At 34.3% G+C, this 26,264-nt stretch overlaps 1 protein-coding gene across 2 annotated transcripts; it reads left to right on the top strand.

Moving 5' to 3' along the window:
• The first annotated feature begins 18,731 nt into the window (after positions 1 to 18,731).
• LOC111435480 (calcium-dependent protein kinase 32-like) lies at positions 18,732 to 23,356 on the top strand. 2 transcript variants are annotated; one of them, XM_023072862.1, is made up of 7 exons: positions 18,732 to 19,556; positions 20,279 to 20,402; positions 20,497 to 20,640; positions 21,111 to 21,263; positions 21,341 to 21,624; positions 21,708 to 21,970; positions 22,002 to 22,276. In XM_023072862.1, the coding sequence occupies exons 1-7, from the start codon at positions 19,026 to 19,028 to the stop codon at positions 22,003 to 22,005; spliced, it is 1,503 nt and encodes a 500-aa protein (XP_022928630.1). In that variant the 5' UTR covers positions 18,732 to 19,025; the 3' UTR covers positions 22,006 to 22,276. The 2 variants fall into 2 exon arrangements, with proteins under 2 accessions (XP_022928630.1, XP_022928629.1); XM_023072861.1 differs by lacking the exon at positions 22,002 to 22,276 and adding an exon at positions 22,880 to 23,356 and having other exon boundaries at positions 18,736 to 19,556; positions 21,708 to 21,941.
• The last annotated feature ends 2,908 nt before the right edge of the window (positions 23,357 to 26,264 follow it).

Here is a 26,264-nt window from a genome sequence, read left to right as displayed (position 1 = left end):
AATAGAGAAAAAAAATCTGAGTATTTGTCTCCCATGAAATTAAAAGGGACATTTTGATAAAATGGTACGTTTAAGATGCTTTATATTCCTTAGGCATAATTATATTTCAAGAAACATTAAATAATTGAGGATTAAAAATTTATTGAATACTTAATAAAATTTAATAAACTGTTATTTAAAGTCTATATGAATGGTTAGGCCAAGTATAAATATAAATTTAGTTTTCTAGAATAATCAATAATTATAGGAAATTAACTTCACCATTTTTAATTTCGAAGAATTTTAAATAAGAAACAATAGATTGATTTGGGAAAGAAAAAAAAAGAGAGATAGAATATATATGTATTTCTTTACACTTAATAATTGGACTACAAGGTAGCTGACCTTTGTGGTCATTTTGTTTTAACCGATATCATCGAGATGATGAATCTTGAGGTTGAATTAGCTCTTAAGAAACAAATTCAGGCTGGTATAAAGAATAATTAATAATTCCATAATTATATGATGCATGATGTCGGATGCCTCGTGGCCCCTGCATGCGCCATGACGTTATGTTATGTTTGTGTATGCTAGGTGATGACATATGATGTCGTGTTATGTAGGTAAGTGATGTCCTACTATGTCATGATATGAACGAAATGAAAAATTGTGTATTTCATGCTAGGTCTTGCCATGTGAAGCCATGTTACAAATTATATGATAATGCAAGATGAAAGTCATGATGCTTACTACATATATATGATGCATATGTGTGCTTTCACATCCAAGATAGTAAGATATAAATGATTTTGATGTTATGTTATGATTTTAAACCATGGGGATCTCATACATTTATGTGTATCGTATGTATGGAGATACTTCCTCGTTATGCTATGTTAGTACGGACACGTACATTCGATATTTATGTTTACCATGATATCATACGAGTCTTTCCCTTCTGTGGCGTCTAGCGGTGCATTAGCGCGTTTAGCTCGACCAAGTCAGGGCCAGGAGTACATATAGGAGCCCACTTGGTGTGTTCATGTGCGCGTGCATGTGTCATGTGTGGGGAAATACCTTGCATCCAACCCTACCCGAAACTAGAAAGATCTCACATGCTATGTTGTTTTAAAGGATAGGTCTCATCATATATGTGTGTGTTTGCATTACCCAACCCCGACAATGGGGTTACGTACTGTATTTCTTAAAATACTCAAGTCATGGGCTACTTTTGCATTTTAGGTAAAGGTAAAGTGTCCATGCACGAATGACGGTAAATGATGGAATGACCATGGAAGTTAAGATAGGACAATAGTATGTATTGTTTTCATTTAGCAGTTGTATAGGTGATTTTTCATTTTCGTACTCAAAGATTATATAAGGTTTCATTTTTTATAATGTTGTTACTTTTATTTCTCGAGTTAAACTAAGTGTGTATGTCCATGACTTCGTTTGAAACATTTATTTAAATTTTCGTATATGCTAGTAAAGGCATGTATGTAATGACGTTTTCATTTAGGTAGGAAAATTAAGGTCCTTGTAGTTGGTATCAAAGCCCTAGATTTTTAGATTCTGTAGACCGGCCTACGATGTAGACTCAACATACGCCCATGGTCTTTCAACAGATAAATCGTGGCTGTCAGGTATGCCTTACGAAAGATAATAAATGATGTTGTTTAGTATGTTATGATTTACCTTTAATGAAATGTGAACGATAATTGATGTATTGATAATTTTAGATTTAGCAAGGTTTGCACCGTGAATGAGAGTTACAATTTAGTAAGCTATCAAACATTAGTATATGCATCAAAATGATTTTGCTAAGGAATGTCCGATATTTCAATTAGGCGTCTCAAATATAGTTAAAAATACTAGTGTTAGTGTTATGATCATAGAGTGTCTTTGATGGAAGCTAAACTTTGGGAGTAGTGAAATGTAGAACCCCTATCTTAACACTACTTGGAAAGTTCTAAATCTAAGTTTAGGTGATTTAATAGTATCGAGCCACAGCTTGAATGAAAAATTACGATCATGGTTAAAGTTTTATAGGTATTTGTGGAAATAGATTGCAATATGAGATTATCCAAATGTCTTACATTTATGAACCAAGATTTAGGATGGATTTGGGTAGAAGATCCACGAGGATTATAAAAGGTGAAAATGGTCTCTAAAGCAACTAGTAATCTTCTATATACTCCTACACGAACACATTGCAAAAGTTCGGTATTCCTTGATTATAAACCCATGATCATTCCCTAAATTAGCTGATGTGGGATTTTCATCATCCAACACCTTCCTTCAAATAAAGTACACCTCCCCTTAATCGAGGCTCAACTCCTTTTGAGTCTTGGTCATTTTTTACTATGCCTTCGAGGAGGCTTGATTCCTTTTCTTTTGGAGTCCTTTGTTCGACATTTGAGGATTTACCAATCTATTAGCACGACTAATTTTAGGGCATAACTCTGATACCATGGTAGACGAACACGACTCTCCACAATGGTATGATATTGTCCTCTTTGAGAATAAGCTCTCATGGCTTTGTTTTGAGCTTCCCAAAAGGCCTCAAACCAATGGAGATGATTATAAACTCATGATCATTCCCTAAATTAGCATACGTGGGACTTTCATCATCCAACAAGTTGCATACGCCATAGGTGGCTACGACAAGCGAGAACCACAAATCGAGTCGCCTTGGTTCACATGTCAATCACTGTTGAACTAGACTTCGTCGACTAGGTCGAGTTGTTGGGTTGTGTGTTGCCATTAAAGGGTTATTCATGGCTCGTCTACGACGTGAATGTGGGTTGTCTTCACGTGCATGAGACTAAAGGTGGATGGGTTGGGCTTCTGGATCCAATTTTTTGTTTTAGATTCGGGCCTGATCCAATCGATAACTCTTCTCTTTTTACCCATTTCTACGACATGTTGTCTTTCCTTTACCATCGACACCTCGCAGCACATTTTGATGGTTTATTCATGATGGTAGATGGACTAAAATGTTGGGAAACCTTCATGCTTGATTGCTTTCAAGAATTGATGGATGGATTGCTGGACTACCGATAAAGAAGAGTAGGGTTAGATCGAGAATATCTAATTTACCTAATTTCGATTAAGTTCTAGAATTAGATCAGATATTAGATTGTTAGATTTCACATCGATTGGAGAAAGAAACAAAATATTTATTATAAAGGTGTGGAAACCTCTCCCTAGTAGATGTGTTTTAAAACCGTGAGACTGACGGTGATATGTAACAGACCAAAGCGGATAATATCTGCTAACGGTGGGTTTGGGCTGTTACAAATGGTATCATAGTCAAACACCAGGCAGTATGCATACGAGGATGTTGTGCACCCAAAGGGGGTGGATTGTTAGATCCCACATCGGTTGGGGAGAGGGAAATGAAGTATTTCTTATAAGGGTGTGGAAACCTCTCCCTTAGTAGACGCATTTTAAAACCGGGAGCTTGACGGCGATACGTAATGGACAATATCTGCTAGCAGTAGGATTCGGCTGTTACAGGACGTTGGCTACCTAAAAAGGGTGGATTGTTAGATCTCATATCGATTAGAGAAGGGAACAAAACATTTCTCATAAGGGCGTAGAAACTTCTCCCTACTAGCTCCGTTTTAAAATCGTGAGGCTGACGACGATATTTAACAGGTCAAAACGGAAAATATCTATTAGCAATGGACTAGACACTTGAACCTAATTCAAAAAAATAGAGAATGGATCGAACTGATGAAGAAACGCGCAAACTAGTGACTTTTATTAAATTTGTAAACGATAAAAGGGGAAACGACATAAATGGCAGGGTTGAAAGATGTCCAAGAACAAACTTTTCATTGGATAAATGGTCAAAGGAAAAATTGACAAATTAATTAAGTTTGGCGTTGTGGTCCAAATTGGCACATGACAAACTCTTGCATTTTTCGTTAGATTTTGAGTTGGGCAATGTTCAAAATGACCAATTTTGTAAGCTAAATTTGACTGGCCGGCTGTGTTGGGAGTGCCGAGAGAGAAGGAGGATCCTTTTTGTCTTTTAACTTCATTTTCATGGCTTTACATGGTTTGTATTTAAGTATCATTATTGGCAATGCAATCACATGTAATTACGGTGGGACCTACCCTAGTTTTGGTCTCTACTTTTCAATGCGGGTGGAATTAGATTGTAGAGACATACCATACAAAGCTCACACGCATGCACAGACGCATTAGACGGATTCATATACGTATCTTCTAGGCTTGTCATTCGACTAGTGTACGCTCACGCTGCCAAAAGCCACGAAGGGAAAGAGAACACATAACATCATAGTGTACCCATCTGTAGTAACTCAAGTCCACCTCTAGCAGATATTGTCCTCTCTGTACTTTTCCTTTTGAAATTTTTCTTAAGGTTTTTAAAACGTGTCTACTAGGGAAAGATTTCCACACTCTTATAAATAATGTTTTATTCCCCTCTCCAACCGATGTGTAATCTCACAATCCACCCCCTTTCAGAGCCTAGCATTCTCGCTAGCACACCGTCCAGTGTTGGCTCTAATATCATTTGTAATGGCACAAGCCTACCGCCAGTAGATATTATCATTTTTTAGCTTTGCCTTTTGGGCTTCCCCTCAAGGTTTTTAAAACGTGTCGGCTAGAGAGAGGTTTTCACACCCTTAAAAAGAATGTTTCGTTTCTCTCTCCAACCGATGTGAGATCTCATAGCATCTATACTAACCATAATAGAAAGTATCTCAATTCACGTGATATACAAAATGCATTAATTCCCCATAGCTCTAAATCATGAAACACATCTATGATGCAACTCCTACCTATTCATGATATAGCGTCCCAACTAGACATACATACCTAATGTTTTTCATATTTTCATAAGTAACATAGATATCTCATCAATGTTTCCAACGCATAGAGTGAACAAGTTAACATAGTATACATGGTGTGACATATGGAAATTCATGCATCATACAACATTGATGTCACAACATAGTTTCATCACATAGCAAAATTATATCATAATATAACTTATAACGTAACATAACTTGCATCATAGCATAAGTCATCACATAACATAGTACCGTCAAACAATAATTAAACATGATATATACAAGGGTTAGATGGCACACGTCATTCATATAGCATACAAATTATCCAGTCAAGTCAACAGTAAAGTCACTTACTTAATTGGTCTAAGTCGACCTCAATAAAAGCCTAATCATGCTCCTCAAACTATCTGGACAAATTGCATTCAGACATTACGTTCTTGCTGACACCATGATTTTATTACCATTATGGATCAGATTAGATTTAGTTTATCCAAAATAACGAGGTGAATTTATTGTTAATTTTAACTTTTACATTTTTAACTTCTACCGTTAATTTTTTAAAAACTTAGTAGAATTGTACGAGTCTTCTAAGTCTTGAATAGAATATAGAATCCAAAAAGAAGAAACTAGAATCCAATGCGACCACCAAGTTTGAAAATGAATGGACTATATTTATGAAGAACTTTTTTGAATAAGAAATTTCAATGGAAAAAACGTATAATTCAAAACAATACGTTGAAAATTCACATTATAAAGGGGCTTTAAGCTTATGCATAGCTAAATATTCAACATCATATTTAGAATAATATTTTAGTTGTGTGGTTTTTGTCAAAAGAAGTAACCTTTATTCAAAATAGTGTTCATATGCAATTAGAAATTAAAAAAATATGTAACGACTGATGTCCAGTCTGATGGTTCTAGCATTTTTCAATATTTTTATGCATTTCTTGTGATATAGTCCCATTATTTTTTTTCTCACTCGTTTCAACATGTTTTGTTCTCAGTCACATACATCTTAGAAAAATTGTCCGTTTAATTATAGGGTTCCTATAATTGAGTCACCGATAAAGAAGGTGCACCTTATTGGCATGGTAGTGACTCTCAATTCAGATGTGGTATTGGTTCATTCATGTATCCTTCCTTTACTCAGGTGTCACATGGCCACGAGCTTTCGTATTGCTTTGTCTCTTAATCACATCTTACTTAGAAAAGTACAAGAGGGGGGAAAAGTGTAAAACCAATCTTGGGTGATGAGTTTTTAAGCGTTAGAAAATAGTTATATAACTTAAACATAGTTCGTTGGTTAAAGCACTAGTTGTCGTTCTAAAAATCAATGGTGGGGGACTTCCTCATGGAGATTTCCTCATTTTAAACAAACTATAAAAATATTAAAGAAAAGTTTAAATCATCAATTTAAGCGGACTTTATCTCGATTTTGTACTTTTTTATACTCTTGATTTGATTTTTTTAATATGGAACCATCCATTTTCAAATTTGAGAATAATTTTTTTTCTAGCTCAACAACACATGAAATGGGAATTTGAGAATTGAAAATTTGATTTTTCGATTAAAGAGAACTATACTCGGCTCGAATTAGACGTTATTTTCATAAAACTATTATATTAACATTTCGAGATAGAACCATATTTTAATCTTAATTTAAACTAATATAAATTTGTATGCATTTGTTTGTGAGATTTTGCTAATTAATTAAGCTTAATACTAATCGTAATGACCTATTTTTCGAAACTCAAGCTATAGATGGCCATGTGCTAACATGAGACTTATGAAAAATATGATAAAAAAAATTCATTAAACATGAGACAACAAATGACGTGGAATAATGAAGGTATAATACATACATACAATTTACTCGGGATTATACAAAATACACCTAGACTTGGACGGTTAAAACAAAATATAATAAGACCAAAAAGGAAAACGTAGATTTAAAGGGTCCTCTACAATTGTGCAGCTCTAGAACGCTCTCGTCCTCGATCAACTCCTCAACTACGATATGAAAAATACAAAGTAGCAAGGAGTATAAAAGCATATTCAATTACTAGGTTCTTAAAACTTTCATATCTTTACCGTTTAAAAAATATTTAATAAATCTATAAACATTTAATTCTAATATCGAGATTCTTTTTAACTTTATATTTAATATATTATAAACCAGTTATTTGATATTTTCTAGAACTCACAAGATCTATTTTTATAAGTTGGGTTGGAACATTCTTAGACCAACTCAATGTTGAAATGGTCATAAGCTTTTTATTTAATTTAGACATTAACTCATATTCAAAATAAGAATATTAATTTGGTTATTTAATTTATAACCATTTTAATTAATATCTTATTTATTTTGGTTATTAATCTTCTGCTATGATTTTTTTATTAATATTCTACATGAATTATCTCTATATAAAGGTTGTGTCTAGGAGACTGAGGATATCGAATTTTGATATCGGAATTTGATTGAGTTTTGTGTGTTACATTATATTTCTTGAGTAACCTTTTTTGTGAGAGATTTTGTAGTGTGAGAGTGAAGTATTCACTTGTAACACTTTGATTATTAGTAATTGGTTTCTGCCCGTGGATGTAGGTGAATTTCTTCTCTCCAAACCACCTAAATATTTTAGTGTATCTTTGTGTAATTTCGTTCATTGGTGTTGTGAGTACATTTGTTCCGCTTTCGCTACAACAATCGGTATTATTGATTGTGGTTGTAGCACTTGACGCACGACACTCAACTATTCGAGTTATAAAAAAAATTTAACCCAAAGAACCTTTATCAAATAATGAACCAAATTCAACTTAAACATAAATATTTTTTTGTTTGGATGATTTGAATTGTTCGAGTCAGTTGTTTAAATTTTTATTTTAAATAAAAGTAAAACGTTAGTTCGTAAAACATTTATTTATTTATATTCAAACATTTAATTGAAATTTGCAATTACATTTTAATATATATTTCTAAAAACTATTTAGCCCTATTTCTAAAAACTACATTTTAATATACACATGCATCTTATATAGCATTTAGATCTATTTATTTAACTTTGTAATTGATACCATGGGTATAACGACCCAAAATTTTCTACTTAATTTAAGGTCAGCTACCGTATACATATCATAAACATTGAATGCGGAAGACTTCATTTAAATTCCATAAAACATAAACTTTAACTTAAAACACAGCTATGGACTTACGTGTTTCGAAAACATCTTTAAAACGACACAACAAAGGACTCGAAATAAAATAAATAAGTGTTTAAGTTTAAAACATCCTATTCTATCCTAAGTCTAAGAAAATAAATATCACTATCTTATGCATGTGCCATGATCTCGAGCTGCGATGTCGTCGTCAGCCGTACAGGAATGTCTTGCCTTAACCTGAAAAATGTAGTAGCACATAACTTGAGTATTTAAATAAATACTCAGTAAGTGACCCCACTTGGGGTTAAATGCAACAATCACATGCAATGAAATGATGGGACCTATCTTTCGTTTCGTTTCATTTCGTTTTGTTTTCCCTACGGTGTTGTCCTAACGGGTAATCGTGGACGTGTACCATATACTCTACACACAGCCCATACGTGCGAGTATGGGCTGTGTGTAGAGTATATGGTACACGTCCACGATTACCCGTTAGGACAGCACCCACCAGCTAGTTCGCACACCGCTGGGCCACTGTCCTTATCTGGTGGGCATACTCTGGGAGCCCCTTATGCCGGGACCCGTTAAAACTAGAACCGTCACGGCAGTGCTATGCAATGCATAACGATCGTTGTCCTGCCATTGAATGTACGCGTCCGTACCCTCGTGATGGGATGGGGGTATCCCCCCAGATGCATGAACACACATAATGCATGAAGTTCCCCTATTTCTACATTTATCTGTAATGACCATAACCCCCCGTCACATTCCAGGCTTCATGTCATTCTCATTTCATTTCACATTTCATACACATTTCTATCGGGGTTATCGTTACCGTGTTTCATGTCATACAATTCATGTTGTTCACATTCACATATTCATACAAACATGTCATAATCATTCAAGGACCTCATATCGTTACATGCATTACACATCACATCAAACTAAAAGCATACATAGCATACATTCACGTTCACATAACTACGTACTTAAGCACAATAATCTAGCATACAATGTATCATATCATAAACAAGTCATAACGTAAACACTTCATAGTCATATCGTTCTCTAACTTACCATAGCCTTAACGTTCTTATACCTATCACAGACATATCATTACGTAACGTACCTTAGTCATATCGTCACGAGAACGTACCCTAACACTATCGTTCTATCAATCTATCACAAACCTATCCCTTTCTACCCATAACCTATCCGTATTCTTTCATCAATCTCTCCTATCCATAGCACTCCGGTATGTAACCTAACCTTAACGTTTCATGAACGTATCTTACTCCTATCGTTACATTTCGTTTTGTGCATCCTTCTCGTATCCTATCTCAAACATATCCATGAGCACATCGTACCATAATTATTATCATACAAACCACATATTATAACATAACATAACATATAAAAAGCATATCGATCCATAGACAATTCACACATATCAATATATATGACACGTGCAGAACCACAGGGCACGTGTCAACATCACATATAACCATGCCGATAGTAAGGTCACTTACCTGGCTAGATTAAGTCGTTGTCGCAAAATATATCTTTAATAAAAGTTCGATTCCATCTTTTGAAATCCGAATCAACCTATATGAGCTCATAACATCAGTTTCAAGTTTGAACCCTGTAAAATTATTTCTCTAATTTACATTGGTTATCGTAAAATTCTGATATTTACAAAATTTAGAGGAGCTCACTGCTCTCTAATATTTACTGTTTTATTGTTAAATATTGTTCAACAAATCTTTCCTCAATCTCTCTCCCTCATTATTTTCATTCTGTAAATAGGTTTTTCAATTGTGTAAACAGATATTACTGGCCAATTTAAGTTGATTGTTTGTATCTTCTAGTTTATAGATCTGTCAACTAAAACTTTATTAAATCTAACCTTATAATCTTATTTCGTATAACTTAAAATGCTAACAAAAATCTAATCAGTACCTATTAAAATATGAAAGAAGATTTGATCCTAAATTAATTTCTTATAACCATAAGAAAAAGAAATCTGAGATAGGATTTTACATTAATAACTAGAAAAAATTTCAGCAATATGTTAATATGTTGAAAGCCATTTTACTTTTCCTCAAATCTAACTTTTTTTTTTTTTTTTTTTTTTTTTTTTTTTTTTTTTTTTTTTTTTTTTTTTTTTTTTTTTTNNTTTTTTTTTTTTTTTTTTTTTTTTTTTTTTTTTTTTTTTTTTTCTCAGTTGGAGTAAGGATGGGTTGAGGAGAGATAATTGTGAGAAGGGGTGAGAGGTTAGTGTAGAGAAGTAGGGAAAGATTTTTTTTTTTTTTTTAATTTTTTTTATTTATTTATTTTAACCATTTTTATTTGTTTATTTATTTTTTATTTTTTATTTCATTTGTTTATTTTTGGGCTCTATTTCTAAAAACTACATTTTAATATACACATGCATCTTTATAGCATTTAGATCTATTTATTTAAATTTGTAATTGATACCACGTGAGTGAAGACAAAGCATGCTGAAATAACTCTTGGTATGTAGAGATAGTCTTCACTCCTAAAAGCAAGGAATAAACAACATGATCATGTCACTGAGGATGTAAGAGAATGTCGAGATTATCAGGTATCGAATTACAAATCTTGTGGGTCATTACATAAATTGTTTGGTGAGAATTTTTCTAAGATGCATATGAGTGAGGACAAATGGTGCTGGAAGGACTCAGTGTTAGTATGTGGGGATAGCCTTCACTCTTAGTAGCGAGAAGTAAGTATAAGATAACCATGTCACAAAGGATGTAGGAGAATATCAAGACTATCAGGTGCCCAATCTATATTCCAAATCTTGTGGGTCGTTACTCAGATTGTTTGGAGTAATAAGTTAATTAATATCGAATTATTCAACTCAAAGTTCTTTAGTTTTGTAAGTTATTTAAATATGTATTTAGGGGTGTAGAGTTGCTTAGTCATAAGCTATTATGTGCGTGAGGTACGAGCTGCACTATCAATTGGTTTAGTCGGGTTGCAACTTCTCCCACCACTACAATCATACAAGTACGTTTCTAGTTTGTATGTTTAACAACATGCTCGATGAACAAAGTTGAAATTTAGACCGACTTCTAAAAATTCTCAAACCTACAAATTAGTAGAAGTGTTAGTGTTAATATAATTAAATTTGTCATATCCCGTCAACTTACCCTTTAGATTATTTAGTAATTTAATAGATAAAAGTACAAACGAGAATAAGATTTATTATATTGATAAGAGTGTGATTATTTAGTAATTTAATAGATAAAAGTACAAACGAGAATAAGATTTATTATATTGATAAGAGTGTTAATGGTAGGGTACGAGCTAAAGCTTTTACTCGGTCCACGTTTGCCGAACTAAAAAAAAATTATTAATGTTTTTTGGTATGGTTTTTTATTTGTTTATTAAATCTTTATTCAAAAAAANTGAAATTTAGACCGACTTCTAAAAATTCTCAAACCTACAAATTAGTAGAAGTGTTAGTGTTAATATAATTAAATTTGTCATATCCCGTCAACTTACCCTTTAGATTATTTAGTAATTTAATAGATAAAAGTACAAACGAGAATAAGATTTATTATATTGATAAGAGTGTTAATGGTAGGGTACGAGCTAAAGCTTTTACTCGGTCCACGTTTGCCGAACTAAAAAAAAAATTATTAATGTTTTTTGGTATGGTTTTTTATTTGTTTATTAAATCTTTATTCAAAAAAAAATATTTTGAGGCAAACTCAACCAGCCGCCAACTGGATTAAAGCAAAATGACAAAAATACCCCTCGTAGATGTGTGGACTTTGTCTTATCAAACGGACCGAAAACAAAGACCAATCTTATTTTAATTTTATTATTTTAATTAGGCCTTCTAGGAGGTCAAACTGAATAATTCAACCAATAAAATCACGCCACGTAATAGACTAAAACAGCCGGCTTTTTGCCTCCAGAAGATACGACTTAGACACAACATCGTTGACCAAGAAACGGTCTTCTTGTAGCGTATAACTTCTATTTATTTACATTTTCATCCCCCATAACTTCTTTATTTACTTTTCTAAGAACATTTTACGTAAAATTACTAATTTGGTACCTATTTCCAATTTGTTATAAATCATAATTTTGTTCTTAAACTTTCAATTTGATAATTAAAATTTTATAAATTTCTAAAAATTTTAAAAAATAATTATTTTATCAATTATAAATTTGAAGTTCATACGTACTACTCGACCTTCCATCATTCAAATTCATCTAATATTCGTAATTTTTAAAAGAATCAAAAGTTTAGGAACTAAATTTATAATTTTGAAAGTTTAGAAACCAAATAGACATATGTCTTAAATAGACTAAATTTATAATTTAATCTTTAGTTTTTCCATTTTTTTTCAAGTTCGTTTCTACCGTTTAAGCTTAGTTTCAAAAAAATTTCAGGTGGGCAGTCCAACAAATAAGTAAAGTAGTGGTCTCTTTCTTTGCATTACAAACGACACGCTTTGCCAACTCCCTCTCCATATCCAATAGCCCTTTGTTTGCACGCTACTAAGCCGGCACACAGGATCCTGAGCAAACCAACCTTCTCTTACCCGACTAGCTCTACTGCATGCTTTCTACGTTCAGTCAATCAATAATTTTAAAAATTTCTAACTTAAACTTCCCAAACTTTTCATATAAAATATTTAATACAATAGTAAAGAAGAAATTAAAACTTCAAAACTTTTAGTTGGGACCAAATTGAAATTAAATTCAAAATAGGGACCAAAAAATAAATTGTAGCATTTAGTTTCATTGACTTTAGCAACCTTTCTATGAAACAATCATGAGGTGTTTTTATAGTATAGTTTATTCAATGACATAATTAAAATTATTTTCTTCCTTCTTTGAAGTCAAGTTATCTAGCTATAGTTCTAGAAGTTCATAACATAATAATAAAATAAATTGGATTAAACAACACGTATATAGTTAATATAATTAAAACATTTTTAAATATAAATTACTTGCGTCTATCGAACCTTCTATTGAATTAAATCCTTTCGAATACATCTAAAACAATATATTTTAAATGAATTATCGACCAAACGAGCTCGTTCATAATAAACGTATAATTGAAGGACAAATTGCAAAAAATTTATAAAACTTCTTCTATAAGCTTAATATAAAGTACCAAAGAAAAATATGAGATTATTTCCTTTGTGTAAACCTTTACTTAGTAGATCTATTTTAAAATAGTGAAGCTGACGATGATACGTAACAAGTTAAAGCGGATAATATCTGTTACCGGTGGACTTGGGCTGTTACAAATGGTATCAGGTGCAAGATGCCGGTCGAAATAGGACTAAATCCTCTCTATATTAGATGCGTTTTAAAACTGTGAGGTTAATGACGATATGTAACGGGTCAAGATAGACAATATCTGCTAGCGGTGGATTTGGGTTCTTACCATTTATTTTTAAAAATATAAAACTTATTCTATAAGCTTAATATAAAGTCACAAAGAAAAAATATGAGCTTATTTCCTTTGGTTTTATGATGATGTGTGAGATCCCATTCCGAAACATTTTTTTTATAAGAATCTCGAAACTTTTACTTAGTAGACATGTTTTAAAATTATGAAGCTGACGACGATACGTAATGAGTTAAAGCGGACAATATCTGTTAGCGGTGGACTTGGGCTGTTACAAATGGTATCAGGTGCAAGATACTGGTCGAAATAGGACTAAACTCTCTTTATAGTAGACGCGTTTTAAAACCGCGAGGCTAACGATAATATGTAACAGGTCAAGATAGACAATATCCTGCTAGCGGTGGATTTGGGCTCTAACCATTTCTTTTAAAAAATATAAAACTTATTCTATAAGTTTAATATAAAGTACCAAAGAAAAAATATGAGATTATTTCCTTTGGTTTTATGATGATGTGTAAGATCTCAAAACGAAACATTTCTTATAAAAATGTGAAAACTTTTACTTAGTAGACATGTTTTAAAACGGTGAAACTGACGACGATACGTAACGAGCTAAAGCGGACAATATCTGTTAGCGATGGACTTAGGCTATTACAAGTGGTATCATGTGCAAGACACTAGTCGAAATATGACTAAACCCTCTTTATAGTAGACGCGTTTTAAAACAGTGAGGCTAACGATGATATGTAACGAGTCAAGACGGACAATATCTGCTAGCGATGGATTTTGGCTCTTACAAAACTTATTCTATAAGCTTAATATAAAGTACGAACGAAAAAATATAAATTATTTTGGTTGGTTTTATGATGATGCTTCATAAAAACTTGACCAAAATGATGGGATTTTGTTTATGATTTATAATTAAAGAAAATTTTGGTAATAATTCAATATGAACACACATGTAAAAGCTCTCAATTTTCCTTTCAAGTGAAGCATGTCCTTGACCCTAAACAAACCTTCAATCAATGTGATGGATAGCTCATGATTGCTTGCACAAAAAACAATAAAATTAAATTCATGAGGTTTTTAAATTATCTAACCTTCACTTTAATTTAAATATACAATTTGTTTTATTTTAGCGATCGGGACGAGGCGTAGAATAGCTAATATACTTAGTTCAATGGACGAAGAAATTTGAACTTCTGACTTGTCTATCGAGTCAAATTGAGATTTATAGAGATAGAAAATGTGGCGTTCTGACGAATACTTTCCAATGATAAAACCAGTTTTTGTTAACTACACGAGAGCGGATGCAAAGGAGTTTTTCATATTTCTAACCCGCTCAAGAATTTAAAAATATAAGTAAAATAATTAAGAAGGAACTAACGATAACTAAATACTAAAATAGTTTAGGTTAGATTTAAAAACGCTACATTAATATAATTACGCTTAAACTTTAAAAGTTTCAAAAAACACGTTTGAACTTTTAACAGTGTTCTGAAAATACCCTTAAACTATAAAAAATTCGTTAACCTCTTCGATTTTTTTAAAAGTAATACTATGTTTATAAAAAAGTTTTTACGAAATTCATTTGTCTCTGTAACGCATAGTAAACAAAATATAAAATTAATCTAACGTGAATACTACATGAATAATAGTTTTTTTAATTAATAAATTAATAGTTGAATCACAATAATAACGGTGAATACTACATAAATAAAACAACGTCTGACGTAAATAAATTAGTTTAATTAACATAAAAAAAAATATTTGTGGTTACCGAAATGAAACAAATAAAATTAAGATATTAAACCCATTGAAACTTAAAATGGAATAAAGATTTTTTTTTCCGTCTTTGAAAATGAAATTTAGAAAATCTCTCTTTTAAGCAGGGTAGGACTGAGTGTATCAAAGAATTCTGCAGAAATAGGTACAGAAAATATAATTCTCGTCCCCGACTTCATTTATCTAACGGGTAAAAATTTCTCTCTATTGTTTCCCTCATAAATCAGGAATCTCCGCCCCATTTGAAGTGGGTTGGAAATCCCGACCCGAGTTAAATATATAACTCTATGAAGTAAAAGGAGAAAAAAAATTAGGGTTTATTTATTTTATTGAAGAATATTTAAGGCTCTAATTTCTATGTGTTTGTTGGGAAGAACAAGACAAGGAAGTGGTTATTAGTTAATTACAAAGCCAAATGATTACATAATCCAACATGTTTTAATGCATAATAAGTGTGTGTAACTAACAATTAAGAATCGTATCTATCTAAAAAAGGAAAGTACAGATTTTATTGCATTCCAAATATTTAATATAATTTTTCAATTTTAATTTTCAAAAATCTATATAAGGAATGAAAATAATTCTTTTTTTTTTTCCTTTTTTTGTAATAATTGTAGTGTAATGCCTAATAAGAAAATATTTATTTTTAGAGATTAATTTAGATTTATTAAGTAAATATATTTTTGGTAAATTAGGTTTATAATTAAAATTTTAAAATTTGGATAAGAGATTTTTAGTTAGGTCTTAATTTTGACATTTTGAAACTTGAATTTTTAATTGGATTTTAGTTTAAGTAAAATAAAAATAAATAAAACTCGAACCTAATTTGGAGTTTAATTTGAATTATAAGTTTAAGAAGAGGAAAAAAATGGCTTTCAGTCATAGCTTCACTGATCGATGTCTCAACTAATCACTAGTCGCATCCTGCTTATCCCAACCCTTCCCATATTCTCAACTCCATTTGGGACAATCCCGACATCTCTACCCTATCCTAGCTGCATTTTCCACGTATTTTAGCTTTAAAATGCTTCGTTCTCTTAACCTATGAGAATCTTCATAGTCGTGTTTGTCTCCTATTTGACGAGCTTCTACATTGACCAACACGTTAATTGGCCAAAAATCAAATTACACAATCCGTCCTTGCTCAAATATGAGAATTAAGCCTTTTCAACTACCAATAATGTAATGACCTGTTTTTATTATTAAAATAAATTAATTTATGAATATTCATATAAAAACGGTGTCATGGACATAGACATTCACAAAATTTGATTCGGATCAAAAGTAAACGTCAATAGAATAATGAAATTGAAGTAACATTAATATAAAAGAAATGCATACGCCCTGATCTAGCCTAAGGGCTACAACTTAAATGAGAATGCAATTATCTTGACTTTGTTTTCATGGCTTGCACAGTGACGCCTTCATCGTACATGGGTGTCTTACTACGTGGCTTAAATGTTTAAAAATATTCAGTAAGTATACCCATTGTTGGAGATAGGTAATGCAATCACATACGAACATGGTAGAATCTATCTTTTCATAAAAATATCATTGTCTTGGGCTCTACTTTCCAGTCTAGGTAGGGTTGAAAGTGTAGCATTTCTCTACACACAACTCATGCACGTGCACATGGACCTATCAGGCAGGCTCATATACGTACACCTAAGCTTGACTATGGGTTAGCGCACACTCACCCATACACATGACATACAAAGTCTCGTAGTTTCAAATCATGACATATACTTGTGATGCAAATCATACCTCCATTCATAGTTAACATTACATATATTGGACTTATCTTTCATGGTTAACATACATGGCTTATCAATGTTCATAGGTATAGAGTGGATATGCTAACATAATGTAGTCTGATATGTGGAGGTTCATTGCATCATACAAACACTAATATCACCACGTAATTTTATAACATAGCATAAATTGTCACATAACATATCATATATCAAATATCATAACATCACAAAATATGACACGTACAGGGGCCACAAGATACGTGTCATTCGTATAATATACAAGTCATTCAACCAAGCCCTTGGGCGTCCAACCGTAGAACCACTTACTTGGTTGACCTACGCCTTGTCACTACACTCCTTTAATGTTAACTTAAAACTATTCCTTAAAACCTAATTCCGCCTAAGGAGTCCCACGACCATAATTTAGCTCCAAATAATTTAAATCTAAACTTAACTTCAAATGAGTTAAATTGGCTACAGTTGTTATACTGGCCTCAAATGTCTTCGAAAGTGTTAGAAACGGTTCTCGAAGAGAGTCCAAAACTATCAAACCTGAGCTGAATGAGTTGAGAGGATGAGCTGGAGCCGTCAGAACATGTAGTCTCTAACTAACTTCAAATAGTCAAAGATGGATGAAACGAAACAATTGTTGTGACTTAGTAAGACAAAAGTGCTCTCTTTTATACTAGAGTCCAACTCTCCGACTTTTTCAATCTAATTGATTTGGGATAACTTCTTTTTTTTTTTTTTCTCGTTGTTACTAATCAACAAGTGTTCGAAGTTGATTGGGCGTTTTTTATGTTTGACATCTCTTCTTTTTCTAGATGATTTGACTACAAGAATGTACATGGAGTCAAATGCATGTAATTACACCTCTCCATTTTAAAAAGAATTTGATCAATTGCATCATAAAATAAACTTTGCCACTTCATCACACGAGTTTTTCGATTTTATTGAAGGGGTTACCTTTCTCCTATATGGGGTGAGATGTACGTTCGAGCGAAACCTATCTCAAACGTGGAGCATCGGCTCCCATCATACCAAATCATTCAATGTAATCTAATAAACATGCCAACAACGGTTATGAAGTAATTTAACAATCAAAATAGTATTTTTGATCTAACAAATGTCATCGTGATCCTAGGTTTAAAAGACATCATTTTGATTCAGTTTGTAGGTTGACATTTTTTGGTCGAGTCAACCCACCAAATAGAGTTACAATCCAACTCTACCCTACTTTTTAAATGTCATGAATATTTAACCTTTGCAACCAATTTTAGCAATACACTTTGGCTTGATAATACCAAATTTAATTATTAACCTAAGAAATACGTCAGTTTTTTTTAAATAATTAAAAAAAAAAAAACCTGATATCTAATCCAACCTAACCACTTAAAATAGAAAGCTCGGTTGTGAACTCTATTTGAGTTAGTTGAAGTCACGAACTCAATTAACCCAAAATTCCTCATAGTCAATTAATTTTATCTTAAAAGTAGGAGGAGACGAGTTAAAACTCTGCAACAGTGAGATAGATTTACCTATCTAGTATATCAATTTAAACATATACCTATATAATATATCAATTTAAACATAGTTCAATCGATTAATAATTAATAAATATATTTAGTAAGAACAATGAAAACAAGGAATGAGTTAGTTAAGACATATATTATCGATCATTCACTACCAGATAGGAAAATAAATAAATAACAAAATGGGACAAAATTTTGTTGGGAGGGAAGTGTCGAGGAAAGGGACATAAAATGGGATTTTTGACTCTTTGAACTTTCCTTTAAAGAAAAGAGGAAAATGGAAATGAATTCCATCCATGGTGGTGGCTTTCATTACACACGCCAATTTCTTCCCTTATAAACTCCCTTCTTTCCCATCACTCCATTTTATTATCTCCTCAAAACCAAAAACAACAACAAAAAAAACCCCTTTCTCCTTCTTCTTGTTCTTCCTCTTCTTCTTCTTCTTCCGATTTCCCCATACCCATCTCGATTTTCGCCTCCCCTTCATCAATTTCCCTCGAATTTTGCTTTAATTCGAATCCCGATCTTGAATCCCCCAATACCCATTTCGTGTTTTCGTTGATTTCTTCAAGATCGTCGTTCATTCATGGGAAATTGCTGCGCTGCCCCACCTCGGGACCATGAGGACCTGAGAAAAGGAAAGAGGAAGAAGAAGCCGAATCCCTTTTCAATCGATTACGGCGTTAACCACTTAGCCGCCGGCAACGCCGGCAACGGCGGCAGCCATAAGCTCACCGTTTTGACCAACCCCACCGGTCGTGAAATCGGGCTTCAATACGAACTGGGTCACGAGCTTGGCCGTGGGGAGTTTGGAATAACGCATCTATGTACCGATAAGGTCACCGGAGAGAAGTTCGCTTGTAAATCGATTTCCAAGAAGAAGTTGAGAACCGCCGTGGATATTGAGGACGTGCGGCGGGAGGTTCAGATTATGAGGCATTTTCCGAAGCATCAGAACATTGTTAGCTTGAAGGATACGTTTGAAGATGATAGCGCTGTTCATTTGGTTATGGAGCTTTGTGAAGGAGGTGAGCTGTTTGATCGGATTGTGGCTCGTGGACACTACACTGAACGTGCTGCTGCTGTTGTTACAAAGACCATTGTTGAAGTTGTTCAGGTAATTGCTTAACTAAAAGCTTTGGAGCTGTTATTTGTATGCTATGATAGCTGAGGTTCTACCCTGTTTAGATATCTTGTTCGTGTTCTATGTGACTGGTTTTGGATATGGATTATATGCTGTAGAGACTGAGAAATGATTAGCATAACTTAGAAACTTGAGGACGTCTAGTTTGACTTCAGGCTCGTTCCCTCTTGAATCGGTGTGAGACTCCCAATCCATTCTCCTTTGGGGGCCAGCATCCTTGGTGGCACACCGTCTAGTGTCCATTCCTTTCGGGGTTCGGCCTTCTCACTAGCACATCGCTTGGTGTCTAGTTTTGATACCATTTGTAATGGCCACTACTAGTAGACATTGTCCTCTTTGGACTTCCCCTCAAGGTTTTAAAATGCGTATGCTAGGGGGAGGTTTCCACACCCTGATAAAGAATGCTTCGTTCCACTCTCCCACCGATGTGGGATCTTTGGGGCCGAGCATCCTCACAGCCACACCATCTGGTGTCCACCCCCTTCCGGACTTAGCTTCCTCGATTTGTTACAGCCATCACTAGTGGATATTGTCTTTTTTGGGCTTTCCCTTTCGAGTTTCCCCTTAAGGTTTCTAAAACGCGTCTATTAGAGGGAGGTTTCCACATCCTTGTAAAGAATGTTTCGTTCTCCTCTCCAATTGATGTGAGATTTGACAGTTATTCTTGTTACTTACTGCTTTTTCTCATGGTTCAGATGTGTCACAAGCATGGCGTTATGCATCGGGACCTAAAACCCGAGAACTTTTTGTTCGGAAACAAGAAGGAAAACGCACCATTGAAGGCAATTGATTTTGGACTGTCAGTGTTCTTTAAACCTGGTATGCTCTCTGATTGTCCCTTTGCTTTCTCATTTGTAGCATATGGTTTCCCTTGTTCATGACTGAATCCACCGACCCGCTCGGGCTTCTTCAGGTGAAAGATTCAACGAGATCGTTGGAAGTCCGTATTACATGGCTCCTGAGGTTCTAAAACGGAACTATGGCCCCGAAGTAGATGTCTGGAGTGCTGGAGTTATACTCTACATTTTGCTTTGTGGTGTCCCTCCATTTTGGGCCGGTAAGTATTAAGTAGCATTCATGCTTGTGTGAGATCCCATATCGGTTCGATTGGAGAACGAAGCATTGCTTATAGGAGTGTGGAAACCTCTCTCTAATAGACGTGTTTTAAAACCGTGAGGCTGATGGTCATACGTAACGGGCCAAAGCGGACAATATTTGCTAGCGGTGGGCTTGAGCTGTTACTAATGGTATCAGAGCCAGACACCGGGTGGTATGCCAGCAAGGACGCTGGGTCCCCAAGGGGGGTGGATTGTGAGATCCCACATCGGTTGGAAAGAGGAACAAAGCATTACTTATAAAGATGTGGAAACCTCTCCCTAACAGACGTATTTTAAAACTGTGAGGCTGACGATAATACGTAACGGGCCAAAGCAGATAATATCTGCTAGCGGTCGGCTCGGGCTGTTACAGCTTGTTTGTTGTGTATGTTCTGCTTAAGCTCATTAAACTTGTATCATCTCTACGCAGAAACCGAACAAGGAGTTGCACAAGCAATCATACGATCGGTTATCGATTTCAAGAGAGATCCTTGGCCTAAAGTTTCAGATAATGCAAAAGACCTCGTGAGAAAGATGCTCGATCCTGATCCAAAGCGGCGGCTAACTGCACAAGGAGTGCTCGGTAACGGCTCGACCTTAAAACGTACTCACTTTCTCTTGGAATCGGCCTTATAACATGGTTTTGGTTGTAAAATGCAGATCATCCATGGCTACAAAATGTGAAGAAAGCTCCTAATATCTCCTTGGGAGAAACGGTGAAGGCAAGACTTAAGCAGTTCTCTGTGATGAACAAGCTGAAGAAAAGAGCTCTAAGGGTAATTGCCGAGCACTTGTCGGTCGAGGAAGTCGCCGGTATAAAAGAGGGATTCGATAAGATGGATACGAACAATAAAGGAAAGATTAACATAGACGAGTTACGAGTAGGTTTACAAAATTTAGGCCATCAAATTGCTGATGCAGATCTTCAAATTCTGATGGAAGCTGTAAGTTCGAGTACATATTTTAACTTTTCGAGTTCACTTTCTTTCTCGACGTATGGAACTAATCTGTAGTTACGTTTTTACAGGGCGATGTAGACAAGGACGGTTATCTCGACTGTCGAGAATTCGTAGCGATTTCGGTTCATCTTAGGAGAATGGGCGACGACGAAGAGCATCTAAGAAAAGCCTTCGATTTCTTTGACCAAAACCGGAGTGGTTATATAGAAATTGAAGAACTACGAGATACCTTAGCCGATGAGATCGATGGAAATAGTGAAGAAGTGATTAACGCTATTATTAACGATGTTGACACGGATAAGGTCGGTAACGTCTTTCATTTAATACTTCAGTTACTGGTCTATGGAATTATGTAGACATAGATAACTGCCCCGGTCCCCTAAAACTTATGGGAATAGGGTTACTTAAGAATATGTGGTAGGTCTAACTTTTCAGCCACCTTTATCATTTAATCTTTGATATTATTGAGTTTGAAAACTCGGGCGCTTTGGTTGTTTGTTAACATCGGAAAACGACTGAAACGACAAATAGAAGAACTTTTTTCCATGGCACATGATTTTCGGTGTAACAGCCCAAGCCCACCGCTTATAGAAAATCATGTGCCATGGAAACCTCTCCCTAGCAGACGCGTTTTAAAAACCTTGAGGGGAAGCTCGAAAGGGAAAGCTCAAGGAGGACAATATCGGCTAGTGGTGAGCTTGGGCTGTTACAAATGGTATTAGAACTAGCCAGCGAGGACGCTGGGGCCCTAAAGGGGAGGTGGATTGTGAGATCCCACATTAGTTGGAGAGGGGAACGAAGCATTCTGTAACGACCCAGATCCACCGCTAGCAGATATTGTTCTCTTTGGGCTTTCCCTTTCGGGCTTCCCCTCAAGGCTTTAAAACGCGTCTGCTAGGGGAAGGTTTCCACACCCTTATAAATGGTGGTTTGTTCTCCTCTCCACCAATGTGGGACATCACACATTCTTTGTAAGAATGTGGAAACCTCTCCCTAGCAGACATATTCTAAAAATCTGGAGGGAAATCCCAAAAGAGAAAGTCGAAAGAGGACAACATCTGCTAGCGGTAGGTTTGGGTTCGGGTTGTTATAGCTTTAGCCGGTTACATATTGCGTCAGCCTCACCGTTCTAAAAATGCGTCTATTATAAGAAATGGGCCATTTCCCTCTTTAAACGACATGGGATCCATTCAGTATCTGTTCTTGCAATACTTCTCTACTAACTCAAGCATTCATGCAGGACGGGCGAATAAGCTACGAGGAATTCGCAGCGATGATGAAGGCAGGCACAGATTGGAGGAAAGCGTCGAGACAGTATTCTCGAGAGCGGTTCAATAGCTTGAGTCTGAACTTGATGAGAGATGGATCATTGCAGTCAAAACAAGGAGAAGATAGATGATTTCTTCACAAACAATCACTCATTCATTCAAAGGAGAACTTAAAAATCTTTGGGTTACTTCCATAATTCTTTGTTTCTTTCAATTTTCTTCTCCCTCTTCTGCTTCTTCTTTGTTCTTCAAAGGATATAAGAAGGTGGGAGTTTTGATGCATTTCTGGATTTTGTTGTCCTTTTGAATGTAAATATCTGAAACTTAGCACTTGAAGGAGCGTTTATCGTGTTCTTGTTTACGTTCAAATTTTACCTGACTGTTTATGAGTAGAGATGTTCACGAGACGAGATAACGAAGCCCTTTCTCGTGGGTAACTTTTCCTTCGATATTGTTTCTATTAAAAGTATAGAACAATCTGATAATATTTTATAAGCAAAAATATAATATAATGTTCCACGTCATTTCCAAAAACTCAAATTTTAATGTTACAACATAGTCTTTCACTTTATTTATATATTATAGATGGAGACTTGGGCGAGGTCGGGAGGATAGGAATTGAAAATATAATTTACGTCCTCGTCCTTGGCCCTGTTTAGATAACAGGAAGAAATCTCTTCATTCTCCACTGTGTTTGGGGCCAGTATCTGCAAGTTAAATGAACATATTTATTTACGAGAGGAATCTAACTTTTAAATGATATAAACTAAAATTTGAGTCCGTTTGTGGGTTGACCTTTTTTTTATATCCACAAAGGTCGAAAATTGTTGGGTTGAACTTTTTAAAAATCGAAAATTCGAGTTAGTTCGAGGGTTGACATTTTTTTAGTTGGTTCAACCCGACCAACCAGAAAATAGATTACAACCCAACCCTACCCAACTATTAAGATTATTTTAAAAATTAAGAATAATTGACGTTTGTTAACATTTGCAACTGATGTTAGTAATGTGTTGTGATTTGTGAATATTTGAGTTCTACGATATTTTAGTTATTAATATAATATGCACGGTGAATATGTATGATTTTTTTTTTTAAAAAAAACAACTTGACAACGTAACTCAACCCAAAAATTGGTTGGGTTAGGTTGTTAACTCTATTCGGGTCACTTGGTTCACTCGGTTCACTACCCCAACTAACTCAAAATTTTGGACTGGTCCAAAAGATTTCTCCAACCTAATTTGTGTACACTTCTACTTAGAGTTTCTTCTCAATAGCTTTGAGGTTTGTTGCAAAAGGAAACCGAGTTTCTCAAATAATGTGGAAATAGGATAGTTTAATGATCGTTCTTATTGTTAAAAAAATTATTTGGTCTAATCAGAGGTGTTCACCTACCCGGTGACCTACCAATTATAGAAATAGGATCTGTGGCAAGCAATAAGCACTTAAATAATACAATTCGAGTGTACCATCTTTTTTCTCATTTCGAAGAAATGGTGCAGGAGGAAAAGGAAACAACGGAGGGATCCGAATCAGACCTAAATGGGAATGACATGAAAAATCTTTTTCAAAACCTAGCATTAAGGGCACTACGATGATATACGAGAGAAATGGAGGGGAACATCCGTTTATGATATAGTGAAAAAAAAAAAGTCGTCTCATTTCCGGACCTCTTCGTTCTATCAAATTCATTCACTTCAAGGCTGGTTCTGAACGCCCCGTAACATCATCTTCAACCAACCTCCACTGCCTTGTCTTATTCTGTCATTTCGGTGCGTTCACTAAAGAATTGGTTATACACTAAATAGCTGCAACTATACGCTTACTAAAAGATTGACTTAGGCCAACGTGAAACTAAGAGAGAGATGTGTCTAAAGTGACCTTAAATTGGCCCAAATTTGTGGGTAACAGATGGCCCAATTCTTAAGAAAACAAGGCCCAACCCGATCGAGAAAATATTAATAAATCTTAATATTAAGAAATATTAAGATTGTACAATCCTTTTTTTTTACGTGCTTAACGACGGGTATTTTTTAAACAAATTACTAACGGTTTCCATTCATGTATCGATGGTTTATCATAATTGAAATTCATTTGAAGTACAACACTATTGTAACGATAATGTATTATATTTGTGTTTGTAGGGATAATCATGCTGAAATGACCCGTTGAGAGGACGATGTGAGTGTGAACATTGAGGACAAACATTTTAAAAGGACCTTATTGAGGACGTGTAGTTTGTTCACACTCACATCACACTGTGAACAAGTGTTGGTATAGGTAACATGTGTTCACACTTGTCGGTATAGGTAACATTTGTTCACACGCACACTCACACGTTGAAATCATGTTAAATGTTTCCAACAATGTGCCTAGAAACAGTGAGGACAAATACGTTGAAATGATATGCATTGGTCTGTAGGGATAGTCTTCAATCTTATAAGCGAGAAGTAGATAATGTGACTATGTCGCATGGATGTAATGAAATTTTAGAACCATCAGTTGCCGAATCTTAATCCAAATTCTGGGCATGAACCAATACGTAAGTTGGTGGGCATGTGACACTCGAGTAAATGAAGGGTACATAAATAAACCAAAACCACATCTGAATGAAAACGATTCTCAGGATAGGATGACTAAGAAAGACTTAAGTGCATCTTTCTTTCCGGTAGCATAGGAACTTCATGATTAAGCGTGTTCTGCTTTTAGTAATTTTATATCGAGTGGTCTCCAAGGAATTTTTCTAAACCCTAATGTTCGATTATGTCTTTTTTTATTATTATTATTATTCTAACGTAAAACTTCTACCGGCGAAAATGAACCCAAACTCATCCATATTTAAGACTAAGATTTCAAACAACATTTGATAAGAATATCAAATAAATTGGCGTTATCAAAAATCATCGATCATGTAATTATTTAAATAAGTTCACGATAAACATGATATATCAGCATCGTTCTAAACTAAATCCAAACATCTCAAGAAATCCGAAAAACAAAAATTCCGAGTCATTGAATCAAAATATTTATTTATTATTATTATTATTTTTTGGATAATCTAATCTTGAAGATCCATGAACATGAACTCTTCCAAAAATAATAATAATAATAAAATGAAAATATCTTGGGTGTTAGAATTATTGAGATGATATAATTAATGTAATGGAATGGAGGTACATGATTTGCCACGTGTCAACTCATGCGAGGAAGAAAATGACACAACCAATTAATTATATAAAAAAATTCAAATAAATCCATAAATATTTTTAAAAATTCAAAAATATATTTTAAATTATTAGTTTTTTTTTAAATAATTTTAAATTTAAAAAAAAAATTATTATTACTCTTCAATTTTTTTAA

This window comes from Cucurbita moschata, unplaced genomic scaffold (assembly GCF_002738365.1).
Source record: "Cucurbita moschata cultivar Rifu unplaced genomic scaffold, Cmos_1.0 Cmo_Scf00049, whole genome shotgun sequence".
NCBI lineage: Eukaryota > Viridiplantae > Streptophyta > Magnoliopsida > Cucurbitales > Cucurbitaceae > Cucurbita > Cucurbita moschata.
This window is presented reverse-complemented; position numbering and strand designations above follow the sequence as displayed.